The sequence below is a fragment of the Centroberyx gerrardi genome, chromosome 1, assembly GCF_048128805.1.
Source record: "Centroberyx gerrardi isolate f3 chromosome 1, fCenGer3.hap1.cur.20231027, whole genome shotgun sequence".
NCBI classification, from domain to species: Eukaryota; Metazoa; Chordata; class Actinopteri; order Beryciformes; family Berycidae; genus Centroberyx; species Centroberyx gerrardi.
The window spans coordinates 7,555,863-7,582,407 of NC_135997.1; the positions used below are offsets into that span (position 1 = coordinate 7,555,863).

A 26,545-nucleotide genomic window follows, 5' to 3' on the forward strand; every position below is an offset into this window, starting at 1 on the left:
TACAAAATAAATAAAATACTGCACAACATAGGAAATACACAGAGACTGGTTCCGACAAGTTTTATGTTATAGAAGCCGATGTAAAAGCTGGGGTTGGTTCCCCTGATGAGGACAGGGGATGAAGTTAAAGATGCCAAGAGGAAAGTGGGGGGTGTATAGAGAGAGAGGGAGACAGATGGAGGGGCAATGCATTAGAGGAAAGGTAGACAAGCAGGGGTTTTTTTGGGGTGGCTACAGTCTCCCAGTTACTAGCTGCAGGACATGATAGGGGATGTCGGGTGACTGGGGCTGCTGTCGGAAGTGATTATCTCAATGTGGAGACTAATTAGTCTTTGCAGTGAGCTGCCTGTCTTGGACTTCTGGAAGTGGAACACCTTGGAGAGACTGATAAGAGCGCCTTAATGGAAAAGTTTCACGGTCACTGTGGTGGAAGGGTGGGTTGACCCAGCCCACACCGGATCTATACACAGACTTCAACACGCTTCTGTGATTTTGAAAACCGTGACCAAAACTGTGGCCGTTATCCGAGTCCTCAAACTCTACAATACATTCAGTATGAGCAGACCCTGCGTTTTCCACTTTTCATACAACTGAACGACAGCTACAGCATCGAGCTACCCCGAAATCTCAAACCTCACTTCGACACTTCCAAGGAACAGAGCAGCTAACTCATAGGGAGAGACAGACAGGTGATGGATTTTTAACCTGCTGGATTTGTGCCCAGTCTAAGTTGGCAGATAAGACCGCCACCTTTCACGCTAAAGCCTCCACCTTTCACAGTGGCACCGACTAGCCTGCTTCCACTTTTCCACAGGTTAATCCCAAAGATAACCCCCCCAGATCCCAGACAATCAAAGATATCCTTTGCAGGTCAAGTCTTCAGAACAAGCTTAGATAAAGAAGTAAATGATTGATGTACCAGAAAGAGGGCGAAGGTTGTGGCTGACCACTTAAGACATTCTTTTTGACTTTGAAAACACATTTGCTTATCCATTTCAAACACGCTGTAGCATGCACACAAACAGGCACTAGTTTAACTTGGTCACTAGCCCCAGCATATCGCTGTGGCGTATCTCCTGGAAGCCTGTCTCCTTAAGAGCCCACCGCTGCCACAACAGCTACACCTTCATCAAGAATTGTCAATTCCATTTAACAGTCAAGCAAAAAGATGAATAGAAACTTAGACAACTAGAGACACTTCCAAAAAGGACGCAGTCGAAGTTTTTGAATAACCACTAACCGAAAGTGAAGAAGTGGACACTTGACTGAAAACGCTGTGGCACACAGATTCAACTGCACTCAGAATATTGTTATAGTTTTCATAGGTACCATATGTTATTTTTGGCATTGTGCAAAAAAGAAAAAAACATTATTCTTCCAGCTCAAAACTCTAAATTGGCAAGTATAAATGGTTTGAAGCTCAAAATGAAAAATAGAGTCTCAAAATTCGGTAAATGCTGTATGCCGGCAGAAGAGATTTTTTTTTAAGGGGTTGGGAATCAAAGAGTGAAAAGAAATCAAAACCAGAAATGGCTAATTTCCATCTACACACTCCCCATAGCATCAACCTGAAGGTCTAAGGGAATGCATACACAACTGTTTAAATATCATACATAATTTAAAAGCATAATAAAATTATTAGTACATGAATAAACAGTACAGTCAAGCTCTGAAAAGTTCTTGTCATTGGAAAAAGAAATACTACATCATGAATTTAAAACAGAAAAGCGAGAAAGAGAGAAAGATGAAAGAATTAAAATGTAGTTCATACTGAAGGAGTAATGCAATGGAAAATTTAAACAGGATAGAGCTAAAAGAGAAAAAAAGTTCTCAAAGTTGTACGTGGCAACGTAGGCATATGTATAAGCTGCGTGGGGAAAAAAAACAAACCTCAGTCCTCCACTTCAAAACAGCAATTGAAGCAACTCACTAGACTGAAAAATGTCCCGAATTAATATACAAAAGTAAGAGAGGAAAATATATTTTGTTCTCTGTACACAGCGCCGCTTCTCATTTTCTTATAAAAGAGCCTTCCTCCTTTGTATTTTTGCTCAGGTAGCGTCTTTGCTGTTTGTGCCAGGTTGGTACCAGTATAGCAGTGATGTGGGTTCAGCCTTCGGTACGCAACTTCGTAGATAAAGCCTCATACCATGGACAGGTTTCTGATCTCAAGTCAGTATACAAACACAAATGTCCAAAACTGACATACTTAAAAGTGACTATATACTGTTCTCAGGTCAGTCTAGTCGAGGAACCCCCGGGTCCGTTACCCACCGTCAATATATAGTGCTCTTCTTCTTGAGGCAGTCTTGTCATACCACTCCACAAACTCACCCGCGTTCTGAGTTTGACGACTCGGGCCGTTCTAGTCTCTGGATCACAACTTTACCCTGCAGTCAAAGCGTTTGTCAACGGGTTCGTCATCGGATCGCAGTTGGACCCAACGGGAAGTCCTTAGCGCCGCTCCTGGTCAGTCAGTCCAACGATATGACGTCGGGAATCCCGCCGTAAATAGCTGCCGCCGCCGCTTCAGTGCTGCTCCGGCCCGCCACCACCCCGGGGTGCGTGTGTGAGGAGTGAGTGCCGGAGTGCGAGGACGAGTGCGTGGAGGAGTGAGTGTCCCGGAGGCTGCTGGAGGAGACCAGGCTGCTGCTGCTGCCCGAGCTGCTGCCGCCGTTGGTCGGCGCGGCCAGCGAAGTGGCCGACGAGGCTCCCGATTGGTCCAGGAACAGCTGGGAGGAGGAGGTGGAGGAGGCGGTGCCGTAGGGCAGGAAGCGGTTGAGCAGCAGCTCGTGGTCGTCCGAGGCCGAGGCGGCTGCCGCTGCCGCCATCACCATGTTGTAATGCTGAACGGTGGGAGAAACACAAGTGAGCGGAGGCTGTCAGGTGGGAGCTTGCATTTAGAGGCTGCTCATTGGTCAGGTTCACAATTTACGAAATACTGGACATTTGGACATGAGGAACATTGGTCAGTCCCCATGAGGTGAACTCCCATTAGTTTTACTTCCTGGAAAACACAGTATCTTTCATGGTGACTTCATGCTGCACTAGTAGACATAAATATAAATTCCAACCAATGAAACTTGAAAATGAAAATTTTGAACAATCCCGCCCCTCCAATCAAATCAAACTGCCTTTCTCTCCCTGACTGATATTCCATTGGTTGACTTTTGAATGATCCCTCACTGCATTATGTCCCACCCCAACATCCTGTTTCAACAGGAAATACATCAAATCAAGGAAGTAAGGATGACATTTCATGGGGTCTTTAAAAATCAATGAAACCCACTGGAATCCAGTAACAGTAGCAGAAAAGAAAATCTTATCTTAAGTGTATGCAATGCTTAAGATATTACTATATTGATAGTGCAGAGAGGAAGTTTGTAATCTGGGCACATGAAGAGAGATGAAGTGCATGGCTTTTGCTTTGCTATCTTTTAAGTGCAAGTAGCAGCTTTGGAGAAATGCCCAGTTGGAACCCATTCATTATTTTAAGCTGAGCCAAGGTCAAACGCTCCTTTCCTGATTTTCCAGTGTTTCTGTGCCAGCTGAGCGGATCCTGACTGTAATTTGTTGCAAAGCGTTTGACTGGCATTGCAGCTAATACCAACAGTGTTCCTGCTGGTAAAAATCAGTATCTCTAAGCATTTCCACTTAACGTGAGGGCACTGTGGGACGTACCTGATGATTGTCGCCTTGAAGAAAGGAGAAGAAATTCAAATCTGGAAATCAAGTACAGACAGAGGCAACGTTGAGTATCAACAAAAATCATTATCAGGGATGAAAAACACATTATGGTTCATGAAGACACATTATAGCTGGGGGATCCAAGGGCACACTCCCCTGGACAGATGTTTTTGAAATATTAGTTTTAAAAAGCCTTTTCCTATTAAATTGAACTAAACTAATTTGATATTTAAGTTAATATCACTACAAAATCATTCTAAGGTCAGCTTTGGTTCAAAGGATGAACAGTTAAAAAACATAAGATGAGTAGAGGAGGATTAAAAAAAACGTGTATTAAGAGCATCACTACTCCCACATCGCACGCATGTGTGGGAGTGTGTGTGCAATGTGAATGTGTGTGTGTGTGTGTGTGTGTGTGAGTGTGCATTACCTGACAGGTCATTGGGGGTGTGGTAGTAGGGTCTATAGTCCTGGATAAGGGGCGGGACAGGGGGGATGTAGTTGGTGTCCACGGCTGGCATGCTGGGAGTCCGGCTCACAGGAGATGCCTGGTGGTGCAGGTTCAACACTCTGAGGACGGATATGGAGAAAGAGGAAGTAATAAAACAGACAGTGAGTGTGCATGAACATGAGCAACAAAATGGAAAGCTTTCAGACACGCTAATCTAATGCATTCTCTAATTGAACGGACCTGTAAAAGCATGCACCAAAATGATGTAGTGCACTACAAGTTTACCAAGTAGCCCATTCATTTAAAATTAGGCGCCCATTTCATGTCATATTAACCCAAGAAGTCATAGGGCAAACTGTCTGCTGTCTCCACTCCGCTCAAACACAAACTTCTGAACTGAACAGTAATAGTCGCTGGCTTAATTAAAGTCAAATGCAGCAGTAGCAGTTTCTACGCCTGAAGTGTTTTCCCTAACCCTAACCCTATTCTATTAAGATTTTGTTGCTGATGCACTTCATTAATAGTAGTTCAACAGAAAATCCAACCTCAAAGTAGTTTCAGAAGGCCTGGGTTCAAATCCTGAATAAATTATACTTTGTTAATTTAACCCTATCCCCCCTCCTGAAACACCCCGTTCTCAAGAGGAATGTCAATCAATCAAATATACTTTATCATCATTAAAGAGAAACATTTGAAAATTAAAATTAACAAACATTTAATTCTCTATTCATGATGCTTATGTGCTTTTTAAGTGGACAGAAAAGTGGACAAATTTAACCAGTTTTATTTGGAAAAAAACATCCATCTCCAAAATCAAAGCTCTAGGTCTATAAATCAACTTTATTTAGGAGGACATCCAAGAGTTCAAATGCATTAAAACTTCCGATGAGCACTCTTGGGTCTCTACTGTGAGTGTTATTCATGTGAAAATGTAAGAGATACTTCTGTGTTCCCATACAAAACTCACATACGTTCACATCCAAATACTCAGCTGCCCATTTAAGCCACTAAAATGAGCCTAATTCCCACATTTAACAAAATCGAAACTGTGTGTGAAGATGAAACCGCAAACGTGGGTGTCGGACTGACCCTTTGTTGATTACGGGCGGCGAGGTGGGGGACATGGAGGGGCAGGCCCGTTTGGCTGGGGGAGGCAGCGGCGGCGGCGGAGGCGGCGGCGAATCCTGTCCTTCGTCCTCCGAGGAGCTGTCCAGCGTCAGGTCGATCACCTCCACCTTCTTGCTGTTGCTGCTGCTGCTGTTACTGCCGCTGTGGCTGGACGACGAGGAGCTCCGCTGGTCTGTACCCGCAGATGTCCGACACGAACCTGGAGAGCGGCAGGGACAGGCTAGTTTGTATGTGTGTGTGTGTGCGTGCGTGCGTGTGTGTGTGTGTGTGTGCACGTATATGATCTGAAGTGCAGTCTTGTGAGAGCACATAGAATAAAACAAAGACACACGAGTGCAAAAACACAGTTGAATACGAGTGTGGGTGCATGCAAACAATTCCACATGCACACACAGATTGTGGCATTTCTCCGACACTCATATGAGATATGTTTGTTACTATGGAGACGGGCAGTATACTCCATGGCATTATGATCGAGCCTTCGCCAAATTAAAACTGACAGCGCATAAACAAAGAAGGGAGGGAAAGTGAAATCTCATTCTCTCTTTTCTTACCACATCTCTTTTACCCCCCCTTCTTTACTTCCACTCTCCTCCCACTGCCTTTATGTGAGTGTAACCCTCTCTTTTGTTTACACCCCCCCCCCCTCCCCATCCCCCCATCCCCCCATCCCCCCACTCATTTATATCGGCCTGTCTCACCATCCAGTCCGTTGTTGTAGGAGGCAGAGGAGACCTCCTGCACTTCCTTCTTGGACCTCATGGGGGCCCAGCTGCCGTCCTCCTTAAACTGGATCTCATCGCAGTCCATGCAGCTGTTCAGGATCTCCATGAAAAGCCTGGGTGGATAGGAAAACCACACACAAACCCATCCATGCAAACCCACAGACACACACAGACAACAGAGGTCTTTCTTGAACAAAGGCCAAGTGCATATACATGATGCATATGAAGAGACATTTCAGTTTGGAGTGAATTCACTGAACAGGCTGATGACAACTCCAAGTAAAATACATAAGAAAGGTAAAAGGCCACAAATTATGGGATTTGCACAAAGTTGTAGATTTTACTAACAGGTGGGAATAGGGATGTGATTGAAACAACTGACTGTCTCCTCTCTTCTCAAAACACAAAATTCTTAACTGAACAAAAACAGTCATGGACTTAATTCATGACAGATGCAATGGTAACAGTCTTAAATCCTGGAGTGCAATTAGGCAATATTAATTATCCAATCTTTTGAAATTAGCGAAGGTTAAAACTGAAAGACAGTCGACCGGTTGACAGTTTAGTTCAGGGATGGGAATCGTGCCATGCAAAGCCAAGAGTCTGCAGGTTTTCATTCCAACCAAAGACTACAGCAGGTGATTTCACTGATTAGTTTGTGCCTCTTTAGGTTAAAGGCCCATTCCACTGAAAAACACAATTTTCCAGCTCTCTACATGGCTATGAGGCATTTGGGCTATAAATTGGTGCGAAAAAATATTGAAAATCTGGGTTTGTCATATTTTAAATAAACATTGTGTGACCAAAACCTCGACTTGCTCCTCATGGTTTTAAAATCGGCTTAGAATTTGGTAAAATTCTTGATGTATTTTACAGGAAATATCATCGGTTGCATTTTTTGTCCCACCTTTCCTAGTCCCAGCAAACACACCACCCTCCTTCTCACTGTGGGAGTGTAACCGTCTGCTGTGCCTGCAAGCTAGATAGTTACTTTTGAGAAGCTAATTGTTTTGTGCACTGCCACAACCGCTAATCAAACATGGCAGATAGTTGTCATTGTATAATCTTAGGATGTCAACCTGCACCAGGCTCAGGAGGAAAATTTATGGTGAGCTTGGCTATTTCAATGGCAAGTATTGGACTGCTCCGTTCAGATTCATTCTCAATTTTGCAGCACTCTGTGTGCTCTCCATGTTTGCCAGGTTGACACATCATGCCATTCCTTCAGTCAACTCAAATAAGAAACAATCTGCAAGTGCCACTGCTTTTTATTCATAGGTAACGTTAGCTTTCATATGCCAACGTCTGTCCAACACGTCAAACACAGTTGGCAATTTACATGGTCACCTCCAGTGTGTGATTTGCTGCCAACTTGTCAATCAAAGCTCTTTTGTGAGCGGAAAGGATACACCCACAGTTATCGAGACAGGCGCTAGATGTAGTGAAAATGTGGGTGCATAAAACCAGTATTTTTTGAGGCAAAGATGCTTTTAGTGAATTTATTGCACGTTTAAGGTGATTTGCCAACAGCACAAGCTGAATTTAAAGTCACCAATCTGGGTCTTTACTGACAGACACTGTTCAGTTTGGACATCGCTTTGTGGATCTCTCAGGTCATCAGTAAGATGGTAAGATGGGGGTTGGGTGACCTACCCGTCGATGATGAGGTGCTCATAGGGGGCCTTCTTGTCACAGACAGGACACACCCAGGTGGGCTTCTTCTCGTTCATTTGGATGTAGAGTGTGGCGTCAAAGCACTGCAGGTGGGAGCATGTCAGCGCCCGGCATGGGATCATCAGGCGCATCTTCCCAAGCTGCACAGTGCACACACATGCAGTCAGGACATAAGGAGTACACACACACACACACACATAAAGAAAAGGAAAAGAAAGAAGATGAAAAGAAAGGCGGATAAGTCTTGACGTGACTGAATCTTCATACAAAACACTGCCTTAAAAATCACCAGCAGCATGTTTAAAGCATGTTGTTTACCGGGCAAAGTAGCGACACTCGTAGGCTGGTGGTGGCTATTTCACTGTCTGGGTCTGCTGTTAACTTCTCTTTGACTGCAGGAGAGAGATAAAACACACAAACACACACATACACTCATGAGTGACTGAGAACCAAACAGCAGGACCACTTCCTGCAAATGTGCTCTGTCGCTCATTTCAGACTGCACTCTTAAACAACAACCCATTTACCACTTGTTTCAAATCCACGGTCAGGAGAGAAGCCGGCATTGTGTAAATTAATTCAAGAGCTACTCATGCTGTGTGAGTGATTGAGCCAACTCTGCATCATGATCTCTTCTTATATCACATCTTGCCTATATGGATTACAGTGATTCATAATACAATGTTCCCTTATCTCAAAGGGGGGACAACTCGGCCATGTAACTACATGAAACATTTAGCAGGAAACATGGACATGTATGTAGCAATTACAGTAGACTAACAGCCAGCATGCTGTGCGCTCAAAAGTTACCCAGCTAATATCTGAGTTGGATTTATTTAGCCATAGATACACAGGTTCACTGTAACAGAGCATTAGCTTGGTATGTTAAGTTGACGGTTCTTACTGAGCGCTCTGGAGTGGTCCGGGTTTCTGATGCCTTTGGACCGTAGTCTCTGTAGCAGCACTGTGGACGACTGCTGCTTCACCAAGTACACTGCCATGGAGTAGCTCTGTGGACACACACGTATGCATGACATAATGTGATAAAGTGATACTTCACTCCCTCCTCCAGAGGGAGGTCAGAGTACTGGGTCACAGTTACAGGAAAACGCCCCTGGAGCTGGTCGGGATTCAGTGTGTTGCTCAAGGACACACAGGAAGGGAAGATGCTTGGTGCCACGGAGGCTTGAACCGGGTTCATCCAGTTGAAGGACAGTCTGCCTAATCTCTACGCTGCTCTGCTACCCTGGGACAAATATACACACAGCTGTGTGCGAGGAGGCAGGGAGGGAGAGAAGAACGTGCGCCAACCAAGAGGCCAAAACAGAGGAGTTTGAAGCCAATAGAGAAGTCATTGGAGAGATGGTTCCTCTATTGCCCTCTACTGGCTGGCTGCAGAACAACTTAAAACTCTGTCCACCTCAATATAAGTCAATGGGACGAATACCCATCTTCTTTGTGGAAATATAGTCAATATTTTTTTTCTACAAGGATTTATAGTAGAAAATCCCACTTCCTAGGCTTCAAACCGGCCGCTACCAGCCAGTCTGGTGCAGACACACACATGTGCACTCAAACTTCACACTTACATCACAGGTACAGCTTATAGAGTAGATGATCTGATTAGATTTTGGAGCACCTTGCTGAGTAAATTTGTATATTAATGAGGACAAGGCGATTTTCTTTAAATTACTAAAACTCCTTCATGCTTTAAGATACAGAGTCCATATTAATACCGCCCATGTGTTATTTGAAGTATGTGGACTTAGAAATTTTTGCTAATTAATTCATTAATTAGCTTAATTCATGGACTCATTAGCATAACTGGTTTAATATATCATGGTGATTATGACGGGACATTAGGCAGCTAAAGTGCTAATTGTTAGAAGCTGTGACAGGTTTTAGTTCTTACCCTTCCAATCTCAGCGGTCCACGAAACCACAATGGTATTGGGGACCGTGGTGGACAATCTGACCAGTGAGGTAATGTTGATGGGCCGGCTGGGCCGCTTGGGCTCCACACCGTTTTTGGTTGGAGGAAGATAACCCTGCATAAGAGAGACGAATGTCAGAAGGAGAAAGAGCAAATCAGCATTTTGTTGTGAATCTTAACCAGTGAAATTCTAATCCTCATCAAGGAATGTTTGGAAATGGGATGGATGCTAACGAGATAGAGAAGGGAGAAAAGTGGAAATAGTGAAATGGATGCCTGTCACTCTTTACATCCGACTGCTCTCATGGTTATATGGTGGCTGAAAAATGATGGCATGTTTGGCTGGGTGTTTATGTAGTGTCTTCAGTGCTTCTCACCGGCAGGTTGCATGGCTTCCCATTGACTTTCACACACAGGTTAGGCGGAAAATGGTCTTCCTGAGGACAACTTGTCTCCGACAGGCAAAACCGCAACTGAACCTGAACTGAGAAGTCGCATTTGGTCCCCGAGATGTCCCTGCAAGGACAGAAACAGAGCTATTAACATAGATCTTAAGAAACAATGTATATTAATGAATTATTCATGAACTACTCAGCATCTGGCACAGATAAAGTGGCTGTAATCTCAAGGTCTTCAGTTTGTCTTACATCGAGCTGCTGATCTGCTGGACTTGCTGTGGTGTTAATGCAAAGGCGAAACATGTCTCCTGAAACCGCTGGCTGTTGTCTGATGCTGCATTGAGTGGTGGGAGAGAGAGAGGGAGAGAGAGGGAGAGAGAGAGAGAATTAAAATTGGATGAGTGTAATGGAAAAGCATAGAGCTAAAAGAGAAAAAAAAGGTATCACTCCACTACATTCTCCACACCTAGTTTTTAACAGTGACAATACGTTGGCCAGTTGTTACACATTTTGACAGACTTTTAAAACCACATCTTACCATAAAGCATGCAAACAACAGAAAACGACCAGCCCAAGGACCCAGTGGCTATCAAATCTAAAGTAAGACACTACGAAACATCCAATTATGTTTGCCTTTTGATTTTTTTTACCCTGGATAAAACAGAATTGTTGATTTAGCACCTAAACATCAGCAGTTCTACATATGCACTTGGAGGTAATGCCTAGTATTACTGTCTTCCATCTCAAACAACACCTAGTAAATATCAAAAAACATGTTTGACTGTTTCTGTCCCCTTTAAAGCTGCAACAAGAATGGGAGACCACGCAGTAAAGTACGATTAACATCTGTTTTAATGTAAAAATGAAAATAAACCATAAAAAAGATGGGATGTGTACATCAGTATATCAGTGGGGTGAAGGGTGTTGCATGCATGAACAATGGTATGTATGGGTAGGTGTTGCATGGTGCATGAAATTAACAAAAACTAAAGAGCTCCTGGGAGTCACAACCAGACCACCTCAGGCAGGGGTGAGGAAGGGGGGGGGGGGCTCTATTTATAGGCCCACCCACAGGTGCTGGAAATAACTGGTCCTACTAGCCCAGGCTCTATTAAAGAGACAGCAGGTTAAGAAAGCAAGGTCAGAAAGCTGCCACAGTTGACTGCGTGTGTATTTGCTAGAATGATGTTGGAATAACCCAAGCACCTAGGAGCATTTATACTACACAGGAGACTGTACAGAGCATTTCATAATGTGTGTGTGCACACATTATGAATGTATGTGTGTGTGTGCATGCATGTTTTCTATTTGAAGTAAAGATCGAGAATTCATACCTTCATACATATACATAATATATCAGATAAACATTGTAAAATACTCGATAAATACACACCTGTGACCACATAACAGTTACTTTAAACATCAGTGTGCTAATTGAAAACCTCCACTCATGCTGCTACTTATTTGTCGCTTAGCAACCACATTGTTTAGCTGCTGTTGAAGAACTATATTGTTTGGTGGGAAAATAACTCAATTACTTTTATCCAATTACTATAGATTAAAAATAAATGGTTGACTGAGCATTCGTGTTTTTTTCATTACAATGGTGAGTTACCGCTATTATATAAAAGCGGTCTTGCCTAACACTACAGCTAAGAGCGGAGCATGTTGACAGTTGGAAAACATAATGGATCATGACTTGTTGGTAAAATGTTCAAAAGCTGATCTATTGTGTCAGTAAATCAGTTTCTACATTGATTCCCATTTATGCTTCCATTTCCTACAATCCGCCCACTGGCTGCCCATGGGTTCTTGCCTCAAATTCAAAACCTTGGTGCTGGCATATACGGTTGTTCAGGGACCTGACCTGCACCCCTATACCTCCAGCATGTGGTCCAGCCCTACACCCCTATACCTCCAGCATGTGGTCCAGCCCTACACCCCTATACCTCCAGCATGTGGTCCAGCCCTACACCCCTATACCTCCAGGCTGTGGTCCAGCCCTACACCCCTATACCTCCAGGCTGTGGTCCAGCCCTACACCCCTATACCTCCAGCATGTGGTCCAGCCCTACACCCCTATACCTCCAGGATGTGGTCCAGCCCTACACCCCTATACCTCCAGGCTGTGGTCCAGACCTACACCCCTATACCTCCAGGATGAGGTCCAGCCCCACACCCCTATACCTCCAGGCTGTGGTCCAGACCTACACCCCTATACCTCCAGGCTGTGGTCCAGCCCTACACCCCTATACCTCCAGGCTGTGGTCCAGCCCTACACCCCTATACCTCCAGGATGTGGTCCAGCCCTACACCCCTATACCTCCAGCATTTGGTCCAGACCTACACCCCTATACCCCCAACCCGACTCTCCTCTCTGCTGCCTCCATTATGGTGGAATGATCTTCCCACTCCAGTCAGAGGAGCAGAGTCACTCCCCTGTGTTTGAAACGTTCTTTATTCCTCAATCTATTCAAATGATGGACTGTTGATTTTTTCAGTTGTGTGTTTTGGCTGCATTTTTATTGACATTTCATTTAACGAGCTCAGTGTCTTATCTTTGTTCAGGCACTAAAGCCTCTTACTCTGTGAAATGAGGCAACCATTGGCTAACTTGCTACTGCAACCTTAGCTGACTAGCTTTGTGAAGCAAACATACAGCAAATTACAATTAGGTTATATCCTCAACATACAATATTAGGTTCATTATTATGTGAATTCACTGAATTGAAGAATAAAGGACATTTCTCACGCAGGCTAGGTTTGAATGAGGCAGTATTTAACCATGAAAAGGTTAGATAATGTAGCTTTAGGGTGTTTTCACACTGTATTAGTCCTTTTAAAGCCAAAACCAGAGTTTGCTAGGTTGTTACATTGCATTGGTCCGGTTCGTTTCACATTACCTCATATCAAGTGGACCTATTGGACAGATATTTTGGTGGGAATACAAAAAAATCAAACTAGGATGGCACTCAGAGGGTGTTTTCACATTATAATAGAACGACCCTCTAGTATTATGGGGTACATTTAATTTGACAATGTAATCCTCTGCGATGCGTTGGACGTACTTCCACTCTTCAGCCGGTAGGTTTTTCTCTAGCTATATTTCAAGGCTTAAAATCTATATAAGGAAGGGTCAAATGACTTGGGATTGGGAAAAGTATCGACATGACAGAAGGGCTCCGCTGTCGACAATATGTGTGCATTAGGTGAATGTATATATGTTTGTTTCCGTAAAATATTGACCGAGGCGGCGGGTCTGCTGCCTTATGATAAATAAAACAAAGATTTACTTGGGCAGCTGTTGATTTACCTGAGCGGGCCGGCCAAATATAATGATTATACAGGAAACACACACACTGACTTTTTGTCTAACTGCAGGTAAACTCTTGAGTTTAGACAATCCAATCCAATAGAGGGCGCAAGTCCTAAGTCCACAAAAATACAGACAGGACCTAAGCAGAAGCCAACAGGACATGTGGCATAACATATACATGCACACACACACACATCTTTTCAATCATTCACACGTCACTTCATTTTATTGGCAAACTTGCAACAGCAGTTCAATAATATTCACATATAATAACTGAGTGTCACACTGAGCGTTGTTGGCGTCCCTGACTGATTGACTTGGTGTCCAAAGAAACAGTTCCTGAAAGAATATTTTTCTTACCAACGTCAAGAAGCTGGATGTATGTGCTCCCTATTTGCAGGAAACAAACTGTATTTTGATTTAAAAGTGAAACCAACAAGCAAAATCTTTTGCACTGAGCAAAAGCTTTTTGCATTCACCACAAGAATGCTGCGAACACCGACGAATAAGCATTACAGGCCAACATCAGCATTGTTGAAATACCGGGATATTTTTTCCCCCCCCTTTGTGTCTACATCAGCTATATTTTGTAAGACATAATTGCTGGATCTCAGTGGGAATCTTTTGGCCTGAAGGCTGTGTAAGCGAGGGGGGAAGAAATTACCTATCAAATTTGAATTTTCTTCATAAAACTATTATTGTTGCCTTAATTACTTAAAAGAATCTTAGGCTTTGAATAAGTGACAGCTTAAAACACATGCACAGAATCAGCCGTGTGTGTGCGTGCATGCATGCTCACGTAGCCACACACACACTTACACACACACACCGCATGGTTTCTAGAGGTAATTTTGTTCCATTTAGGGGTTTGCGGGGGAAGAGGTACACAGCTTCCCTAGATGATTATCAGACCAATCAAGTTCCTCCTCTCATCAGGCTTTCAGGCAGCCAATAATTTCCCCCCCAATCCCAATAATGCCCTATCTCACCTACCACATGGTTTACAATTTGCGCGGTGTGTGTCGTTTATATTTTGAGTATTTGCGGCTGCCTGTGTACTGCAGAACAAAATCATATGCACCTCGAGTGTGCTTCCTAACAACAGTCTTCTTCTCTGGGCACATGGGCTATAAATAGAAAGTGCTCTCTCACTCTCTGTCCTCGCTTGCTCTGTCTCTCCCTTCCTCTCTCTCTTTCTCTCTCTCTCTCTCTCTCCCATCTCTCTCACTCTCCCCCCCCCCTCCATCACTCTATAACTCACTCTCTCTCTGGCAGCGGATTTGTCTCTGGTGTTACAATGCGTGTGGTTAGGAGGGATGGAAGAAGGGCTGAAAGGAGCTTTGACGTCTCTTTCTCTCTCTCTCTTTCTATCTCACTCACTCATTCACTCGCCCAGACAGACACACACACACACACACACACACACATAAGACCGGCTTGTATGAGCCTGTATTTCCAAGAGAGTCACACATTGTTAGTGTTCTTAGGATGCATACACACACACACAGATGCACCAGCTTTTGATATTCACTGTAGGACAGACTGTGATACTAGTACAAAACTGAAAATGATGAATGATTTGAGTGGGTTTCTTTTTTTAATTCATCATACAAATGAAAAAGGAGAACCCTGAAAAGCTATCGACTGTGTGTGTTTACTGAATTGACTAATGATTCTGAGTCAACTTGCCATGTAGCTTGCCAGCCCTTAAATTAAACTATCACTCCCCTGACACATGAGCCAACAGAAAGACTGGTAGACGGTCCACTCCTCCTCAGTCAAAGCAAAGGCTGTTTACACTGTGTTTTAAGATAGACCCCAGTAGAATTACAGCTTACTAGGGTTTTGAATGGAATGGTTCTCTTATAAGATAGTGCCTATTCACATAATAAAGACAGACCTTCACTTAAGCAGTGCATAAAAGTAAGTGGATAATGGTGGACAGGGACATTGTCTGAGAACAAGCCTATCAGAAAGGAGATTGATTACAATGCTTTGTGATTGATTTGGTTGAGTGGACAACTACATCGAAAATCATCATGATCACTCATTAAAAGGGGGGTATTTTATGTTTAGTTGAAATGATGTCTTGAAGGCTTGTATAATTTAATTTATAGCCTATAATTCATATTACCAGAATAGCGCTGATTATTACAACCAATTATAATTATTATTATTTTTAGCAAACCAAAAGCCTGTGGCTAAATAAAGTTTGTGCTGGTTAGAAGCTGGCGACCAGAAACGATGATGTTTGATGTCCCCAGCATTTAAGTTTTATAGGTAAATGTCTTATTCAGATGCTCTAATGAGCCTAACCTTTGTTTTTGTCTGTTTCACCTGTCTCACTCACTCTGTCTCTCTCTCTCACACACTTGCTCGCATCTCGTTTTGAAGCAGTAGTTTCACATCTCACTGAACACTGCTTGCTGCTTTCACTCGACTACTTCTACATTAGAGAGTGGGTACAACAGCACCCATGACCGCCGCCCTGCTGGCTGGAGTACTGTATAGCACCCAACAATAGAACATGGGAAAATTTCACTGAAAACAGCTCTAAATCACATTTTTCAGCACCAAATTATCATTTTTCCGTTCTGTTCAGCAATTATGCTTTGACAACCGCCAACAACATTCTCTACACAGGAAAAACCCTGCGTAAGTAATGGATAAATCAAGACTTTGTACCCTGGAACTAGGTTAAGTTTCAACTTAATCACAGCTGGTCCCGAGGCACTTATCACATTAGGCTATAGGGAAAAGATTTCTATGTTTTGTCATGCAGCCGCACTGAAACCAAGCTGTTAGCATTGTATTACAGTATTTCTTCGAGAAACCAGTGGGAAACACTATCAGTAAGTTAGCTTGTGTCTAGCAGTACCTATTTTTTTTTTTTTTTTTTAATGTAAACAATGTTAATTTGGACCCCACCTCACACTCACACACACACACACACACACACACACACACACAGTTATGGGTAAGAGTATGGATGTGTCTGGTTTGAAGAGGAGATGTGTGAGCTAAGCTAGAGAGAATGTGCTCAACTCTAGCCAGTCTTCAGTAGAGCAAAGCCCAGCTGGAGTTTATTAACTTGTTAGTGGCTTTGCTACTTTTTCTCTGTTTGGTACACCACAGACACACACACACACACATACCGCCATGCATACATACACACCCATAAAACACAGGCACACATAGAGTAACATTCACAGGCAGAACAACGCAAATGCAAAACCCTTTCACCATCACTCACATTCAAAACTACAATGCTAGAAGGATCCACAACAAAAAGGTCAATCTGGATGCTACACTAACACACTAACACACCCACACACTGACCACTGAAAACCTTCCAGAGCAGTCTTACTTCCTCTTCCCCAACAGCAGTGATTAGCCTTTATTATCTGCATAAGGCTGCTGCACCGTCCCATATTGATAGTGCTCATTAAGACATTCCTGTGTGCTTGCATGCTTGCTATGGTTGGCATTAAGGTTTCCCAGTCTGGCAGTTAGCCCTGGTATCTGTAACAATGTATGGAGCGGGCATTTCATAATGTCTTTATAGCATGGCTTTATAGGCTGGGAGAGAGGGAAGCCATTTTGTGCAGTGTGTTTATAGTTGAGTGCAGCTAGAGCTACTTTGTTGATGTTCTTTTGTTGTGAGAAGGCTGGCTTGTTTAGAGTGAGATAAAGATTTTGTTTGGGATCATGCGGGGGTCAGGGTACGGGCTGGTAAATGTCAGGTTGTGTTTTGATGGTGAGTGAGGAGGTGGTTTACTGGTTTCTGCGCTGTAGATGTTTGGGAACGTTACCGCCGTGACCTTTTTAGTTGATAATGCTGCGATATACTATCTTTATTGATTCCCTGAAGGAGGAATTTGTGTTATCGCTCGCCTCTCCTCCACGGGGAGCTACAGAAGAGCGCACTCGTAGGGATTCAGTGCCTTGCTCAAGGACACTCCAGCTGGGCGGATACTTGCTGTGTCCTTATCAATACAACACCCTGCGGCACAACTTCTCACCCTGCTAAATAATACTAGTTTGTTTCACTGCCCCCCACCATGAAATCATTGCTTGTTTGTTTCCCCATCCGTCTGTCACACTCAATATTTCAGACACCACATATTGGATTTTGACAAAACTTGGAATGATGCATCTCATCGATGCGCTCTGCGTTTTCAAAATTACACTGATTGGCGATACAATTACAGGTCAAAACAAAGTGACATATTTGTTACTCATTGACCCAGAAGGGGACTGCATTATTCTTGAGGAATGTGATGGTTACTGTTGCCTAGTTGCTCTTGGGTGGCAGACAGGCGGAAAGGTTGATTAGAGCTACGGTATTTATAAGACATATTCAGCTACAGTATTTACAGGCTTGAGCAGACCTCCTTGTGATAAGCTCACATTACACATGGCAATTATATGGGAGGGAAAAGAGGCTGTGTCAAACTGTAATGGTCTAAAAAACATCTAAAAAACAAATTTTAAGCATTTAAGCAAAAGCCTTTAGATCAAAATGGCTTTAAGATAATGAAAAACATTAAGTACATTCAATCAGGTGTGTCCAAACCTTCGCCTGGTAGTGTACACTACACTGCATGAGAGTGTGTGTGAAGGATGAAAGTTAGTTGTGTATTGGCTAGTGTGGAGCCTGTGAACCTTATGTGCTTTGTGTTGTGGATGGGTGTTGGCGTGATTTCCAGAGCATGTGTTACAGTGGTTCAGTAAGCATTATTTAAGCTACAGGAATGACTAAAGACCGGCTTAGAAGGTTTGTGGTTTTGCAAATATGTGCATCAGTGTGGCTTAGGTAAATGCGAAATGCTGAGGTGTGTGTGTGTGTGTTAGGGCCGAGTTAGGGCTGTCACTTTATTTTCTAACTTCAGAACAAATGCTTGAAGAAAAAAGAAAAAAAAAACACTGTGATGATGTAACTTATCCTTCCGCTGCAGTAACACAATATCAGGCCTACTTGCAAAATCAGATTCCCATTGTGAAAAATATCTATTTTTCTTTCTGAATGATAACAGGCGCCAGGAGATCAAATTACCGCTGCACTTTCTCAACAAAACTGACACATGGTTTCTATTTTCACTGGTGTGCATTGTAGGGAGTAATGAGTTGCAGCACAGTGGAAAGGTTTGCATTTAATTTTCAGTTTTAATTAGATAAGCCTCATTCAAAAAAATGCCTGCAGTTTGGCAAAATGTATCATCCTCGTTGTTGTTACAGTTGTATGTTTGTGAAGCCAATGAAAACAACACGAGCACTGCTTACTGCCTCTTGACTCTGACATGAGTCCCTGGGTTTTGCTTTGCCAATACAGAAATAAAGTTTCTGGTCTCACCCGGTGATGAGCCTGTTAGCTTTGCCTCTCAGCTCTGCCATTAGCCCACTCGCCTCTCTGTTGTGCTTTTTCTGACCAATCAGATCGGACGCCAGCTCAGAGTTAGAGAGCTACGTGGGAGCGGACATGGCAGCAGGTACGTCAAAGTACTAAACCAAAAGGAAATAGGAAGCAACAGTTTCCTTGGGTTGAAAATGATGAATCAATCCCTGAAACATTTCGTACCGTTAGTGGTTTTTAGAGTAAGGCGGATCGAGCTTGCTCATTCACCAACAATTACCGCAAACACCTACTCAGTGCCCACAACAACAGCCGGCAGCACCTAGCCTGTATGTTGACAAAGCAGCTAGCTGACAACCCCTTATCAGGTCTGATTTATGTATTGGCAAGACGGATGAACAGAGAGACTTACGAGCTGAATGATTTTCCCCTCTGGTTATGTTTTTTTTTTCATGTTACTGCTGGTTACATTTACGAAAAAGCTTCAATCAGTTAGTTATGGGGCCCATCTATGAATGCAACAAGTACAAAGAGGGTCAATTTATTCTTTGGAATTGAACAGAGTTGTTAAAAATCATGATTTCAAATTTATTCACAATAAATTATTGACTTTCGTTGTGTTTCTTTTTCAGTCATTTCGCAGTTGTATATTATGAACTGTAAATGTCATAGATTTGATAGTAATAAATTACGTAAATCTAACAAGACGCACTTGAGCTGCCTGATCTCCCACCATAATCACCATGATATGTGGTCAAATGAGATCATTAATTAAGCCAATTAATGCATTGATTAGCAACTATTTCATGTCAACATACCTGTCTTCACATAACATATGGGCAGTATTAATATGAACTCTCCATCTTAAAGCATTAAGGAGTTATAGTAGTTTCAAGAAAATCAGTTTTTCCTCATTAATATGCAAATTTATGCAGCAAGGTGCTTCAAAATCTAATCAGATTATCTACTCTATAGGGGGAAAAGTGTGGTGCAAATATGAAGTTTCTATCATGTATTGTTCTTGAGCTACTGTGCGTACAAGAATGTGTCTACACACACACACACACACACACACACAGACTGACAGGGAGACAGACAGACAGACTGACAGGGAGACAGACAGACTGACAGACAGACAGGGAGACAGACAGGGAGACAGACAGACAGACTGACAGACAGACACAGACAGACAGACGCCACCATAACGATACAATGTCCTGCACACCATGTACCATTGTGGCGGGACATAAAAAGAGATTATTTTCATTTTGCTTGCTGAGGCAGTGAAAATATACTAGGGGCAAATATAACTGACCTACTGGCCCAAATGGGCAGGAAAAACATTCTTACCGCTGAACTCTGACGTCTTTTTTTCAAGAATCAAAAAAACTAAAACAAAAATCACAGAAACACTCATCTTTTGAGCAACAGAACATAAGATCCAAATCCATAACGGTTGATCAGCCTGCACATTTTTTTTTTACATGCTTTTCCTCCATTGTATGAATGTCACGGAAACATTCAAATGTGACAACTCATTATGCATGAAACGCTCATCAAACCTGAAATGGGCTCACGTTCTTTCTCGAAGATATGGTGATTAAATCATGTATAATGCATGCACACCACAATGATATCCATAATGAATACAGAGGCATAGTTCTCTACAGAGATGAGATGGCAGTTCAACAACCATTAAGGTCGCCATGGTAATAAAAGAAGAGCTGGTGCAGCCGAGACCGTTGACCAGTTTGTTTAATAAGGCTGGCAGGGCTAACCCTGGGTCAGCTAACCTTTATCCCACTGCCTGATAAGACTCAGCAGAGACCACACTACTGCACAGGAGGGAGGGGGTTGATAAGACAGACAGGGAGAGAGAGAGAGAGAGAGAGAGATAGAGAGGATGATGGGGTAAGAGAGATAATGACAAACTAGGAGAGCAAGCAAGTGGGGGGAGGGGAGCCAGAGAAAATGAATGAGAGAGACGGAAACAGGAGGCAAGGCAACAGGAGCACTAACAATAATGGGAGAGAGAGAGAGAAAGAGAGAGAGGGAAGAGGGTGGGGAGAGAGAGAGAGAGAGAGAGAATGAGTGAGCGAGCAAGGGAATGAGGGTGGGGGAAGGAAAGCTGTTTACAAGAGAGAACACAGGCGAGTGAATGAGTGAGGGAGAGATTGATTGGGTGAGAGAGAGTGAGAGAGAGAGAGAGAGAGAAAGAGAGAGAGAGGAAGTGAAGGAGGGAGGGAGGGATTGAGTACTAATCAGAAGGTGAGAGAAGCAAACAAGCAGGGAAGAGAAAGAGTATGTGAAAGAGTGTGATCAAGAAATAGGGAGAGGATGGAGATCTCAGACAGAGGAGAGAGAGAGAGAGAGAGAGAGAGAGAGTCTGCCTGGGAGGGTGAATTACAATTAATCAAGCTGCTTCATTACTGTCCTCCATTATTATTAGGATAAAGAGGGTCATCTTCTCAAAGCTGCAGCTGAGTATCATTCATTTGCAGCCAATTCAAATCTTCAGCCTCCTGAAATGAGCTGCATCATCTTCCTCAGGGTTTTTTTCTCCTCTATCTCATCCTCTCTTTCTCTCTCTCTCTCTCTCACTCTCTCTGTTTCTCTGAGAACAATAATGCGATCAACATGCATTATTTATTTGAAAGTACATGTTTGGGTTTGCGTTGGGTTTTGCAACTGCGTGCAGACGAGTGCGTTTGTGCGTCAGTTGTGTGCATGTGTGTTACAGCACGCGTGCGAATATGATGTGAATGTGTGATTCAAATTCAAATGAAGGGAGGGTGTGTTCTGCGGGCACAGGTGTATGCCTGTACGATTTCATCACTTTGCATGCAAATTCTTACTGAGGACGGCAATGGAGGGGAGTAAGGAAGCAAGACAGAGGGAGAGACGGGAAGCAGAGAGGGAGGGAACATGTGCAGGAGATGGATAGAGTGAGAATGGAAGAGGGAAGGAGAGAAAGATGGTGTGATGACAGGGCTGCAGGCAGTGTGTTTGTACATGCATCCGCAGGCAAATTAATCACGAGATGGTCTCTTACTCCATTAAAATGCTAATGTAGGAAAATGTAGACATTTCCATATATTTGCAATATATCCCAGAGCCCAAGGAGCTTTATTATGCAAAATGCTGGCTGGGCATTGGATGCACACCTAATATAACTACAAATCTGACCAAAATAGCGCCAAGATTAAAAGTCTCTTAAGTTGTGAATTAAAGAGCAGACTGGATACAAGACAATGGCCCTTATTCATAAAACTCAGCGGTAATAGTGTTGCGCGGTGCAAAATCTGCGGCGCAGTAATCTGAGGTGATTCATGAAGTTACAGTGGCTAACACTGTGGAGACACTTTACTGTGGCGTTACTGTCCACGGAGGCCAGGAGAAAGCCAATGAAAATCAATATGTAAATGAAGCGTTGCATATTAAACACCCCCTGGACATCAATGGCAATGTGCAAACACAATGGATCGCAAACTAGATGTCGGGAAGGCCAAGAAAGCCAAAGTTCTCGCCAGCAGAACTCTGTATATTAAGAGAAGAGTTTGTGTCACACAATGCAAAAATTATTAACCAGAAATACCTGTTTCCAAGGACAGCACTGAAACACAATGACAAAACATAGCTTTTAGAGATATTTTGTTTATTACTTAAAGTTTTTTTAACATAGATAAGTTGAAACTATACCGCCTTGCCAGAGCAGCGCTGTGGTAAACCCTGTTTATCAACAGGGAAAATGCCTACTGCCACGGTCTTAGCCACTAACACGTCGTTAACCCTGCTGGTGAGTTTTATTATATACTGCTGGAATGCTGGACCTTCATGAAATGAGACAAGATTTATTCAAGAGAAGATTTAGGATATTTAGACCTATATTTTAAGTTTCTCTCACATATGATCAGGGTCCAAAATGTATGTTTTGGCTCATCTGCCAATGGCTGGTAAACTAGAAAAGTTCACCTACTAGCAGCAATGTAGCAACACTTTCCACAAATAGCTGAGCCATGAGAGGAAAAAGGGAGGAGAAAAAAGTAAACAAACGAAAGGTGGAAGGAGGAAGAAGAGGAAGAAGATGAGGAGGAGGAAGAATAAGTCCATGAAAACTGAGTAATAAGTGAGAGTTTACAGTAGCTGGTTATAGGAAAATAAGCAGACCATGAACTGAATCTGCCATTTGAGAATCAGTCGCCCTTCAGGCTGTTTAGCGTCATGAACAAGAGTTTGGAAACTAACCACAAGGGGCAGAACATGAGGACTTTCACAAATAATGAGAACAGATTTTTTAATTAACTGTTTCAATTATAACATAATTCTGATAATGTTGTTCATCTGGACAAATGTGAATGCTTTTAAATATCATGTCTTCAAATATCCCCAGATTCCCATTGACTGCAATTGGTTAGAGACAAAACAATTCAAACATTCATTTTTTGAGATAACTTGCTGAACATTAGTGCACGGCACCTTCGTAACCTGTAGAGTATGCCACTTTATTTTCATAAACTTTGTACACTTAAGTGTACATAAATTCTGTTTGACTTAATTAGTTTTAAAGTTTATGAAACAAACAGTGATGAAATTCATAATTTCCACTTGGTCAAAGTGTACAAAAGATTCCTCTCACATCGGCCTACATCCTCTGAAATTCCTCACCTGTAGCACATATGGCTGACTATTAATGAATTGTTGAAGTTTTAAACTTTGTACGGTTGCTATAGCGGCAGCATCAGGAAGATTGGCCCCATATTACAGTATGCATCGTTTCGAACCAGACTGGACTATTGTGCAAAGTTTCTTGCGTTTTCATTCGTGGGAAGGCAGTTTTAGTCAGAAGAAAGGAAGACAGAAAGAAAGGGCACGTACAAAAACAATAGGCTGTCTGGCCAATCGGCCCGGCCGCATGATGAAAATACAATTCATGACAATTCATCATCTGGTATTGTTGCTCAGCCCACCCAAAACAAATTACAATAGCAGCATAACTGTCCATATATCATGATATAAATATCCAAATAATAGCCATTCTTCATCTTTAACGCCTGCATGTTGGAATGGGTTCAGGAGTGGACCTGGGTCTCAGAACCAAAATTACCCTCAGCCCCCACATCTATATAAAACTCTCCAGGAAAAACTAAATACATGATGCAGCTTTTCATCCTGGTTTAATAACTGGGCCTTTTTTGAAAAATGCTGGGTGTTTCGGTTGTTGAAGCAGACAGGCAGATTCTTCATCTTTTATTGGAAATCTATGAAACAGTAATGCAACCAAACAATGTTTTTATTTTCACTGCCTGGGAACCAGCAGTAGCCTTCGTCTACTCTTAACTCTTCTGTGGAATGTGCAAGTGGTATTTTTGAGGTATATTGCAACGTCACGATATCCTGTCAGCACAGTGACAGGCAGCAAAAGACTAACGCTGGTGGTGAGCTGTTTCATAACATGGCATGATGGGTATGTGAGAGAAACTCAAAATATCAATAACAATATCCAGAAACTTTTCTTGCATTTCTATCAAAATACCTGCAGCTCAGAACAAGGCCAGCCCAACTGCCATGAGAATTTTGGTTTTGTGGATTTACAAAAAGCCAGCACACCAGAGTCCTACATGTTAACCACCAACCCAAAAATTAAAAATGGGCTGCTATCCTGTCAAAAAGCTAAAAAACAACTTTCCTGGTCCAAGGCAATTCTGACTCACAGGACAATGCTGTTTGCTGGTGAAGCTGACAGACACTCCATTCAACACTTTGTTATACCTTGCAGTGTGGTGTACAGTGCACACACTGCTACAATAAATAGATCCATCTGCCACAATTCCCCACAAACTCAACACTGCCTCTCACACACACACACACCCTCACCTAGACTGGTGGGCTTGATGAGCTCGTCCAGCATGTCGTAGAAGGGCAGCCTCTGGAGCTTGACATCTGGGTGGACCGGGTGCAGCGTGGCCGAGGTGGGCAGGTGGTGCGTCAGCCCGCTCAACTCGTGTTTCCCGGGGCCGAGCAACGATAAGGGCAGCAGGGCGGCCGGTGACGGCGCTCCGCCGTGACCCGCGTGACCCTCGTACGCCAGCTGGGTCAGGCCGGCGGGCAGCGCGGCGCCCCCTCCCCCGGCCACCCCTCCGGAGGCCGGGTGGTGCGGTCCGGGCAGGGCCAGCTCCGAGGGAGAGACCATCTTGGCAGGGAAGCGTCGTCGGTAGAGCTCCTTGATCTTCATGTGCACGGCGGGGCTGCAGCCGGCCTTCAGCAGGTGCAGGGCCTTGGTCAGCAGCTCATGCTTGCGTCCGTGTTTGTTGCGCCCAGCGTAGCCCAGCAGGACCTGCAGCTCCGACACCCGCAGGCTCATCACCATTTGCTGAGACGGAGAGGAGAGAGACGGAGGGGGGAAAAGGCGGTAAATTAATTAAGTGTAGAGGTGCACCAATACCAATGTTTCAGAGCTGATACGAATACTGAGTACTTTATTGAGTACTCAGTACTAACCCTAGTCATTCATGCTGCCAACTAGAGGTCTATTATAAAACAATTACAGGAACAAGTGCATCAATTGCATTAATTGATTCATTTGATCAAAATATACACTGACCATTGTATAACAATGTTTAATCAAATAAAATAAATCATAACAGAAAATATGTTACATAACATGATCTAGAGTACAGATGTGAAAGTTAGTGCAAAGTTCTTTTTCACAAACCACAGCATTTCAGCATTTTCACCTCAGTCGGTTTCATCTACCAGCGTCAAGACAGTCGGAAAAACAGGACTTCCTGTCAACCCTTATTGATAAGCATATGTTGTAAAGTTTTTTGAGTGATACAAAGCACCAAAGTCAAAATAAAGAATATAATTTAGGGGGAACGAATGAACGCAAATACAACTGTTTTGTTTTTTTCCCCAAAAAGTCCTGTTCACAGCATATATTATATAATTCTTTGTTTCCAAAAGTGACAGTGACAAATTTCACACTATAATTTTGAGAGCAGAATTGCCTGGCTTGCAGTATTATTCTGGCTGTCTCTAGGTGCTTGATGCAGATGCTTTGTCTCTCCTGCACAATATGAACAGCCTCTCTCTACACTGAGACACCTTGGCTTGCCACAGCTTGCTTCACTGACCTCAGAGAATCGCCACACTGCAGACAGTTTTCCTCCTGCCGGAAAAGCATTTTACTGCGCTGAAGTGCATGTCATTAAAGTTCTAGTATTGGGACAGCTTCGACTTGTGAGCTGGATCGGCGCCTATAGATCCTATATCGATACTAGGAAACAGTAGTCCGTGTACTGGATACAATTAGTTTTTGTGTGCATGTTTGTGTGTGTTTCTGTTTGAGTAAATTTAACCTACGTCAAAAGTTGCCAAGTGTTACCAGTAAAAATGCAACAAAACTCCATGGCTCATCAATATCTATAAGTTCCCTCCGAGCAAGGCACTTCACCCCTGGTTGCTCCAGTATAGATGTTTATTGGCCAACAGCAGACTGATGGCGCTAGGCAGCTGCCAGCAGTGTTTAAGAGTTTTTATGCACAGAAAACCTCCCTTGGCTAAACAACAGTTTTAAAAAAAAAAAGCCTCTTACAACTATGTGAGCAGGAAAAATCTGAGGTGTTTTCAGATGATTCAGTTTTAACCAGGATGGAACTGAATTTTGAAACACATGACTTACCAAAGTTAAAAGTTGATATATATTTTCTGAGGAAAAAAGGCTTCATCAATAGTTTGATTGTGATCGACTAGCCACTTCAGTTTTCATGTTTAAGGCTCCAGATATCGAACAAAGAAAGCCAAACCAACATTTTCTTCAATTTTACATTTTCTAGTCTCTATGCAGTCCTGCTCGACTTGTTTCCTTTGTGATTTGACTGA

At 43.0% G+C, this 26,545-nt stretch overlaps 1 protein-coding gene across 1 annotated transcript in view; it reads right to left on the minus strand.

Annotated features, from left to right (window-relative positions):
• Positions 1-730: 730 nt before the first annotated feature.
• Positions 731-26,545, minus strand: part of LOC139924609 (E3 SUMO-protein ligase PIAS1-like) — a 46,015-nt gene continuing 20,200 nt past the window's right edge. Inside the window, exons 2-13 of the mRNA XM_071915699.2 lie at positions 24,539-25,034; positions 10,245-10,329; positions 9,975-10,113; positions 9,578-9,712; positions 8,570-8,675; positions 7,984-8,057; positions 7,645-7,805; positions 5,968-6,104; positions 5,228-5,438; positions 4,118-4,257; positions 3,682-3,722; positions 731-2,846 (exon numbers count right to left, since the gene is read on the minus strand). Coding sequence (XP_071771800.1) covers positions 2,475-2,846; positions 3,682-3,722; positions 4,118-4,257; positions 5,228-5,438; positions 5,968-6,104; positions 7,645-7,805; positions 7,984-8,057; positions 8,570-8,675; positions 9,578-9,712; positions 9,975-10,113; positions 10,245-10,329; positions 24,539-25,031 — 2,094 coding nt within the window. The 5' untranslated portion in view covers positions 25,032-25,034 and the 3' untranslated portion in view covers positions 731-2,474. The remainder of the gene's footprint in view (positions 2,847-3,681; positions 3,723-4,117; positions 4,258-5,227; positions 5,439-5,967; positions 6,105-7,644; positions 7,806-7,983; positions 8,058-8,569; positions 8,676-9,577; positions 9,713-9,974; positions 10,114-10,244; positions 10,330-24,538; positions 25,035-26,545) is intronic.